At 49.7% G+C, this 9,221-nt stretch overlaps 1 protein-coding gene across 1 annotated transcript in view; it reads right to left on the bottom strand.

Moving 5' to 3' along the window:
- LOC113213259 (uncharacterized) overlaps nt 1-9,221 on the bottom strand; it is a gene marked incomplete in the record, with an annotated part of 258,491 nt that overhangs the window by 44,784 nt on the left and 204,486 nt on the right. The window contains 1 exon segment of the mRNA XM_052272963.1: nt 1,216-1,421. Within this exon segment, the coding sequence (XP_052128923.1) occupies nt 1,216-1,421 (206 nt within the window).

The following is a 9,221-nucleotide window of genomic DNA, read 5'->3' as shown; positions in this document are numbered from 1 at the left end:
GGAGGGGGCGGGGCACTAAAATAAGCCGCGCGTGTTTTTGTCGAGTCAATCATACGCCATAAGCCTGTCGGGACCAGGTGCGGCCCAGCAGCTCTCACGGGGGTCCTTTTCTGCGATAAAAGTGTGGCGGGGCGGGGCGGGGCGCTGTCGGCATCTCATTGGTGCGGACAGGACGTCGATGCCAAGCAGAGCCCGGCGGCCCGGGCGGCATTTACAGCACAGGCGGTTTGTTACGACCGATCCGGGGAAACGGAACGGGAAATGGCGGCCGGCCGTACCGTACACTGGACCCGATCTGATTTTCTTTCCTAACTCGATTATCGCAAAGACCGTAAAGACTTGTGCTTTATATAGGTGACAACAGGCAGCCAAAAAATATGTTTAAAACAAAGTTTTGACGACGCGCTTTTTCTTTTAAAATCCGGCGTGGCCCAGAGCCCGCTACGCGCGAGAGTATACCTGTGCCAATCTCACCGTTGTGAAAGGCAGGGCAGGGCCGTGAGCGCGAGAGCACGCCCCGCCAGACCGACCGCGGGCGGACAATACCACGGCCGCGCGCGCTGGTCGACAATCATCTCTTTCTTCGGATCACCCCGCCCAACCTTGCCCTGCCCAGCCTTGCCCGACCCAGCCGGCCGGTCTCAGTGGGTCAGACAAAGCACACTTAGCGCTGCTGCTGCTGGTGCCGGCCCTTCCCCTCCCCCACCAGCACCGCGGCGCACCGGTCCACTCAGATGCCCCTTATTATTTCATGGCCCGCGCTGGCAGCGGCTATTCAAAGAACAGCGGCCCCAGCTATGAAAAATTTACAGGTGAAATCCGGGCTGCGGCTAAACCTCCCCCCCTTCCTACTGCCTCTCACCACCCCCGCTCCACCCACCTCTTCACCCGCTACATACAGGAGAGACTTTTACCCCCAATTGGTTTATTTAAATTTCAATTTTCAAGAGCGCAAAAATCGCCCTCCCTCTTTCTTCTCCTCCCACTTTTGTATCTATCTGCTCTTTCCTTTGGAGTATTTGTACTTTCTAGTAAATTATACTTACACTAGTAAAAGTATGCTAGTATCCTGGAACTAGTATTGTTTACTTATTCTAGACAAATAAAACTTGCGACGTAAACTGTTTCTTTGCGACGTCTAACATGATCGAGTATGTTTTAATAAAGTTGTAACAATTCTTTTTTTAAATTGTATTTGAAATTAAGTCGACTTACGTCCACGTAGACGCCAGCCAGGTCGAACACCTGCGCGTTGGGCAGGTCGCCAGGCACGTATCGGTAGAACTCACGGCCGTCCTTGTACCACTTCACAGAGTACAAGGCCTCTCCCTGCAGGTCGTAGTTGCACTCGAGCGTCACCGGGTGCGTTCGGATCGTGTGCGGCGGGATCTTCACCTCGACCATCTTGAGGCAGAGGCAGCCTGCAGACACAGAAAATACAACACATTCTGTTAATTTCCAGCAGAAAACAAATTAATATTTATTATTAGAGGCTTCTCTGCGGGGCAGGAACAGAAGGAGATGTGAGAAAATGCTGGTATAACAAGAGGAAGCGAAAAGGCAACAGGGCACAGAAGAGACACAGAGAGAGGAATAGGACAGGAGGGAAGGGAAAGGAGAAAACTACTCTTCTCCATACGAAAGTCCAGCCGGTCGACTCAGATCCCTCATTCGTGCGAGATTCTACGCGAAGACGTTTTTGTTGACTCGCCTGGAAACTTCTGACACGAATCCACTGCAGGCAGGCAGGCACCCCTAACCCACCCCTGCCTCGCATAGCAGCGCCGAGCTAGATCAGCAGAGAGAGAGAGAGAGAGAGAGAGAGAGAGAGAGAGAGAGAGAGAGAGAGGAACAGAATGAGGAGAGACGAGGATCCCCTCTCCTCTCAGAATGCGGCGGCGGCGCGGCAGGGGACGAGTAAGGGAGAGAAATGTTCAATATTCATTAACCACTTTCTATTACTGAGGGTGGCATCTATTTCGAGGTACCCGCGGGACCAGCAGCGCCACCACCAGGCGGGGGGAATCAACTCGTCTCGCTAGAAAATGGAAAGTGGCTTCGAATGGAAGAGTTTCGGCGAACCAACCGGTCTGATAAGAGAAGGGTTAGAGTGAGGGAGGAGGGGGAGGGAAAGCACAAAATATTGGGAAAAGGACATCGGGAAATTAATATAACTGACATACTTCTCAATATTTTTAGTGAACCAGACATCCCATCTATTCGTGCACACTGGGCACTCATCGCGATTTCTAATGGGCTGACTGCTACACGCCCAGTGATGTGAGAGTAATGAAAATGTCACACCAGCCACTAGCCACTCCAGATAGCTCAGACTCAATCAGATCCTACTTGAACTTTTTCGGAAAATAAAAATAGGCTACATTGCGTTGTCATTAAAGGCTTTGCCCCGTCAAAAAAATAAAGGAAAAAAAGTAAAAAGAGATTTTGCCGGTTATTTTCGGGTTGGTCCTTTGGATCACGCGTACTATTCATCCGGAAAGAAAAACGACACTAGAAAAACAAAGGTAGGACTCGAAGGCTTTTAATGACTTTACAAAGGCTTTAAACATTAACACCCCTGCAAATGCATTAAAACTGGCCAACATTTAATGCATTTGGAAACTTTTGTGCCCTGCTTGCAAAGGCATTAAAATTTAACACCCCTAGAAAAGTATTAAGTCCTACTTTTGTTTTTCAAAGTGGATGCAGAGTTTTCAAGATTACATCATCATTGATGGTACTCTGCAAGCGAGGCAATAAAGCCAAGGGAGGTAAAGCAGCGCCGGCACGCGGCAGGGAGCCTCGGAATCCCGGATGCAGAATTGGTGCCAGGTGAGCGGCGAGGAGTGGAGGTCTCACCCCCCAGCCACCCAGAGGAATGTCGGGGAGAGGTCAGATTTTGAAATACTACCGCCGCCCGCAGCGAAAGCACGCGGCAGCCGTGGTGGCGCCCGGGGGCAGAGCATTGAGGCGAGGAGAAACTGGGAAAGTGTGAGTGATGTTTCCACAAACAATGCAAAGCGTGGAAAAAAATGCGTATAAAAAATAACACACTGTCGTGTGCCGGATGTCGAAGGTGCGAGCACTGTCGGCGGGAGTTTCCTTTGATCGCAAGTTCCTTTAAGGTTTTTTCGTTCTCTCGATCCTTGCACTGGCGTTGGCGTTTTGGTCCCAACCCCGGAGCAAAAGTATAGGGAAAAGTTACTGGAAAAGGAGAAGAGACGGGAGAAGAGAGAAATATACGTTTGTGCATGCTGAGTAATGAGAGCAATCGTCAAAGAGACGGACGTGTATTGCTTTGGAGATAAAGTCGGATACGGACGGATTCTGATCCCGCCGAGGGCGTCAGGAGTCGGGGATTCAAATTCCTTTTAGGGCCGGAAGGCATTGCGAGTGTGGCGTAGAGTGGAGGCACGGGTCACGGCCAGTGAGCCGCGGGCCGCGGTTGTCTAAGGGTGAGGTGCGTCTGCGTGAGAAGGGCGAAACGGGACAGTCAGCGAAAGTCCGGCGAGCAGCAAGGCGAAAGGAAACCTTAGAGCCATTTACTGGCCGGTTGGTAATGAACTAATTCTTTGATCTGGCATCTCTAAAAAAAACGCCACGCCAAGTGCAAAACTACTTATGAAATTAAGCATTTGGTGATGCACTCTATTGTCCGTTAGTCTATATATACAGGTAACTCCAAGAGGCAGAATTTACGATAAGACGTTTAAGCAAGACTGTGATGTATGCCAAGAAACTCGACTCATGTGTGGAGAGGTCAGTGCTCGGCCGCTCACCGAGTTTTCGATGCTATATTGTGACACTTGTCCTTTATGTGGTCGTCCTTTTTCTGCCAATCCCCATATCTGAAAGTTATCAACTTGGCGATAAAGCAAACACATGTTTGGGCTACGTGAGTACGTCACGTTCGTCCTTTTTTCGGTGATTGTGATTTACAGACTCCTGCTTTTTTCATGGGTACAGCAGACACAGAGGTTACTCCGACAGAGCACGGGCGACATGCAGAGCGACGAAAATAAGTCATCAGGGTGGAAAAAAACACGTCAAAGCGAGAGGCGGACTTAGCCTTCAATAGGACTGGTGCGAGGGAAAAGGGGCGAGACGGGGAGGGTGTGAGTGAGAAGGTATGGCACTCCGCCCTCCGGTCTCGCCTTTATAAGTACAGAAAGATGTCGGGGCACTGAGGCGAGAGGAATGTGGACTCGGAAGAGAAAGGAAATAAAGCCTCTGAGAGTAAGACATGTTGCTGACGCATCCACGACGCCTTGCCGCCCGCCGCCGGCCGGCCGGGTCCGCCGCCCCCGAGGGACCGCGCTGAGTCCGGCAGAGCGGGGTCTGGCGGAGCCTGGCGGGCCGCGACGTGCGCGGCCACACAAAGCAAAAGTAATGACGGCACTCGAGGAAATTGGAGGCCCCGAGTGCAGCTCGGGCTACACTTTCCGTGTCTAACGAAAAAATATTACAAAAAAATACGATTCTGTCAAATCGTGGTAGACAAGAAGGTAGTTTATCGTTAGAAATGAATTTGAAACGTTCTAAAAAAGTAGCTGTAATTGTTATGCAATAGTTTATTTCAAAGCAGAGAAGTGTAAGCAACTAATGTGTCGTAGAAAGATTTTCTTATTGAAAGTAATAATCTCACGTGTTTCAGTTCTTCAATATGTATTTAAATGTGAATGTGAATGTTCTGTAGTGTTTTGTCTGGTTGTTGTGGTTACTCATTCGTTTAGGTCATTCCCTGTTCTTGTAACGCGTGAGAGTGGAAGACAACGGAGGTAGTTTTTAGTAAATTTTGACAGACAACAAAGGTACTTGCTATAATTTTGTCTGATGAAATTTGATAAATTTGAGTTTGCATCCACAAGTTTCCATGGGAACGACGAGCTGAGCAGCAGGCCGAGTCGAGCCAGGGAAATTTCAGCCAATCACAAATTTCCGCGGGAAAGTTTGACCAATAGAAACGATCGCCTGTTGCTTTGTACAACCCTATCCAAAAATCATATGAGCCTGGCGTCGATACTCCCTACTTTCAGTGGTCGCGTTTGAATAATAACAAGTTGCCGCCGTGTAAAAAGGTGCAGCATAAACGCTGTTTCGAACGTGACCAGTCAGCATCAGTCGACGATAGGCATTGTTAGCGAAGACTGTATTTCTGACTTCCAAATCGCATTTAAAAGAAGGCGCGGTGGCTAACAATGCTGCCAACCTGTCGCCCTTTGCAGCTGGGGTGCGGCTCCCAGGAATATTTAAAAGAAAACTATGTTTCATAAACCTCAACTGTAGATCTATTTTGCTTCTAATAATATTATTTCATAGTAAGCAAAACGTATGCGAAGCCAATTAGTACAACCAACCATAACTAAAAATAAATATCATATCATTTATTAGTTATGACAACATCTAATATTGAATAGAATATTTTGACTATTCCGACGTAAAAATTAAAATCTATGGGGCCGTTAACGCGTTAGCGTTAGAATTTGTGGTAAATATTCCTGCCATTGCACAGAAAGGATCTGGTTTTTGGGCCAATTTTTGAATTTGAATACTATACCTGTGTCTGGTTTACTTGTGCAACCAGGAACAACACAAGTAGTATATACCATATTGCAGTTAATGGGCTGTATTTATATGTGGTTCAAATCAGGAATTATTAAATAAGACCAATAAATTTGACTCCAAGCTCTATGAAAATGGCGTCGATGGTCTACCCTTGCGTGTACGATTGAAATGAAAGTCTTTATAAGAAGGCGGTAAGGTGGTGGCGTTCGAATATGATTATTGTCATTCGTGTCTGTTTCCTTACTATAGTAAAGGAAGTGTGCTCTTTCGGAAAACCCGGATAAAATGTTGTTGATGATTTGCTTGTTTTATTTAGAATTAGTGGTGAAAATAGGAATATTGTGAGAAGGCGGTAAGGTGGTGGCGTTCGAAAAAAAGTAGTGTTATCCTAGTTCTGTGCATTGTAGCAAAGGAAGGGATTGTTTGAACGCAGACTTTAGAGGTGTCTTTTTTCCTCTGGATTGGCTCGGCTCGGCCCACTTGTTGCATGTAAAAGTATTTCCATCTCCCTCTTGACGAGCCGAGTATTACCATAGTAACAGGAACTTTAACTTTAATTTTAAAAAAAACGGTCTCGTAAATTTTTTCTAAATTTTGCGTACCACGTTGTATGTAAAAATTCTTTACTTTAAAAAAAAATTAAGGAAATCGTCGGAAGGAATTTTTTTTTCCCATAAAGGGCCATATAAAACAATTGACTATCGGGGTAAAACGATACTAGAAGACAACTTCGTGTCTAAAAACAACAAACAACCAGACAATTAAACGTAGAAAAATAGCATTTATTTTTACACGATAAATGCGTGGCAGAGCCGAGCCAGCAGAGCGAGCGCGGGCTCACATTGCCATCTCACGACAACGACACGACAGAGGAGGCGTCCGTTGGAAAGGTTAACAACGCGCGAGAGCGAGTCGCCGTAGCGCCCGCCAATCAGAGGGAAGGCCGGCCGGCGCGCGCGCGAGGCGAGCGGGACTGCTTGGCGAGCGCGCCAAGGGGCCAGAGGGATATTACATTCAAGCGTACACCAATTTTTATAATTTTATTGTTTTTGATTTTTTTCAGATTTTTGACTGATTTTGATGAATTGTTTGTTTTGTTAACTGATTTTTCCTTAATTTATTTCCCGGATTTATTTGAATGGTACCCTTGAAGGGTAATACGTGTTACACTGCCTTTTTTTTTTGAGTGAAGTACCCCTCGTCGCCTGCACGCTATCGACCGGGAAGGCCAGCCAGATAGCAGGTATAGAGGAGAGGCATCTCCCATCACTTTTGCAATATCCCCATAGAATGGGCTCCGACTTTTCCACCCTCCTCCTCCTACTCCTCCTTCTTTCCATCAGTGTCGGCAGTTTCACACACCATCGCCCGATTCGTCATAATATTATTTCACTCCCCCGCAGCAGCAGTGGGCCGCCGCCGCGAGGCGTCAAACACCACGACGACGAGGAGGAGCAGGGCGATAGGAGAGAAGAAGAGTGTAGTGGGGCCTGCAGCCGGCCGGGGCGGGTCGCCTCCCCCCACCTCAGTCAGCCCCGGGGGCGGCAGAGCCCCAGGCCCGCGACCCAGCCTCTCTCTACGCACTGGGACGGACGGGAATCCACTTTATTTGTTTCCAGTCCGGCCGGTGGGGCCGGTGGGGCCGGTGGGGCCGCCAGTGGGGCGAGGAGCGGGCGGGTGGGCAACATAAGCCCAACCTATTCTCCTACTCCGCTCGCAAGGACTCCTAATTTCTGTCATCCAATTTCGGCCGGCCATCAGCTGCGGCAGCGGCGGCAGCGGCAGAAGGACGCCGCTGTGCCTCTGCTCTACCGCGCCCGCCAGCAGGATGACCGGCAACAGGATTAGGTTCATCGGCTGCCGCCGGGATCACGGGGAGGGATTACAAGCGCAACTCGCTCCTGCTGCGGCTGCCAGGGAGGCGAGGCGGACGCGGGGGCGGGGGCGGGGGCAGTGGTGCGAGGAAGCACGACAACCGTCAGCCCCGCAAGCGACGCAGGAGGGTTACAGAGGTATGCTTCGAGCGAATGACGCTGGCGGAAAATCCAGAATAGAAGACGCGATACCGCGGAACGTGTTAGTAGGGAACAAAATAAAATAAAATGAAACCGTCGCGTACGCGCTACTCTGGAAAAAAATAAATGCGGAACCCTTTTATCGCTAACTGTAACGGCTGATTGTACGCGTGTTGCTCTTGGGGGCGCCGCCCTGCTCAAGCAGGCGGGAGGAGGAAAACCGGCCCATTGGACCAGAAGTTAATACGATGAAAATAATAATGAAAATCAAATGAACCTTCTCCGCCTCCACGCCCGGGTCCCCCACAACACAGAGGGCGGCCGCGCGGCCGTTTCCTCAATAACGGCCCGCCATTTCCATGCGTTAGGCTTAATGACTGAATCAAGGATGCGGCCGGCGGGGCCGGCGGGCCGTCACCTCCAGCAGGGCGTTAGCCTCGGCGTTAGCATAAGCGAGAGCCGGCCGAAAATACTATGGGGCGGGAGGCAATGACGACAAGCGCCCGGGGGTTATTTGAAGTTTGCCGCGCTCCCCACTTGCACGGCCCGCTAAGTTTTTATTCGTACACATTTTCGGCGTTCCGTTTTTATTTGTTTTCTTTTTCGTCTTCTCACCTCGACGTTTTGGCCGTCGCGTCTTTGCCGTCCATGGGCGACAAATAAAGGGCAACATATATTTTCTCGCCCCTCCCAAAAAAAGGCTTTTTGGGAGGCAGAACGACATTGCTGGACGCAAACGCTATAAGCAGGCAGAACTGTTGACTGTGCGGTGGAAATGAACTGAGGGGTTGCAAAAAAAAAAATGTATCAAGTAGTGCGTCACTGGATTTTCACCTAAAGTTCATGATTGAGGCGCAGCAACCCTACGCAATCAGCGAAAGCGAAAGGAAAGAGAAATTGAGAGAGGGAAAGTTTCGGAATCGAGAGAGACTCAAGGGCACAGGGAGCGGATATAGAGAGCGAGCGAGACTGACTTAGCCAGGTGTATATTTATGTATGTGTGTGCGTGCGTGCGGGTGAATAGCACCGGGAGGGTTACCGATGTCGCTTAGGCGCCCGGGCAAACTCTGTTACGGCTGTCATGATGTCGGAATGGCGGTAAGTGACAGATTACAAGAACTCCCGCGGCTGCTGCCACACGGGTCGTGTGGAGAGAGCGAGACAGCGATGGTGAGTCAGCAAGAGAGAGAGAGAGCGAGAGCGAGAAAGAGTCAGGTGGGTGTTTTAAGCCCTCAGAGAGGGTGAGGCGGATTAGGCCTGGAGGACACGCTGCTGCGGAGAGGGGGTTAGCCGTGTTGTGTTTCACCCCCTCCCTTTCTCCCACTGGAGTCGTCGTGTGGTAACGTCGCATACGTCACCGCTCGGCTATATAACAAGATAAAATGTTTTGGAAGGTGACCCTAATAAGGTTTCGAGTTCATAGTATTAAAGTCCTTCAATAATGAGATTTTTAAAAAAAGCAAGGAGGAAAGCGAGCTTGGGAAAACGCAAAAGAGGTCGAGTGTATCGCTAGGTCGGTTCAGTTAGTGCATGCAGAGCCAGGGTCCCATCTGATACGACGTGATTTACAGCGGGGCTTGGCACGAGCGGGCTGGCCCGGCCGGGGGCCCTGGTCCCGGGCTCTGCCGACGGCGCCCCGCC

The sequence above is a fragment of the Frankliniella occidentalis genome, unplaced genomic scaffold, assembly GCF_000697945.3.
Source record: "Frankliniella occidentalis isolate FOCC.00 unplaced genomic scaffold, Focc_3.1 Scaffold234, whole genome shotgun sequence".
Lineage (NCBI taxonomy): Eukaryota > Metazoa > Arthropoda > Insecta > Thysanoptera > Thripidae > Frankliniella > Frankliniella occidentalis.
The sequence above is the reverse complement of the archived record's forward strand: the minus strand, read 5'-3'. Positions and strand labels throughout refer to the sequence as shown.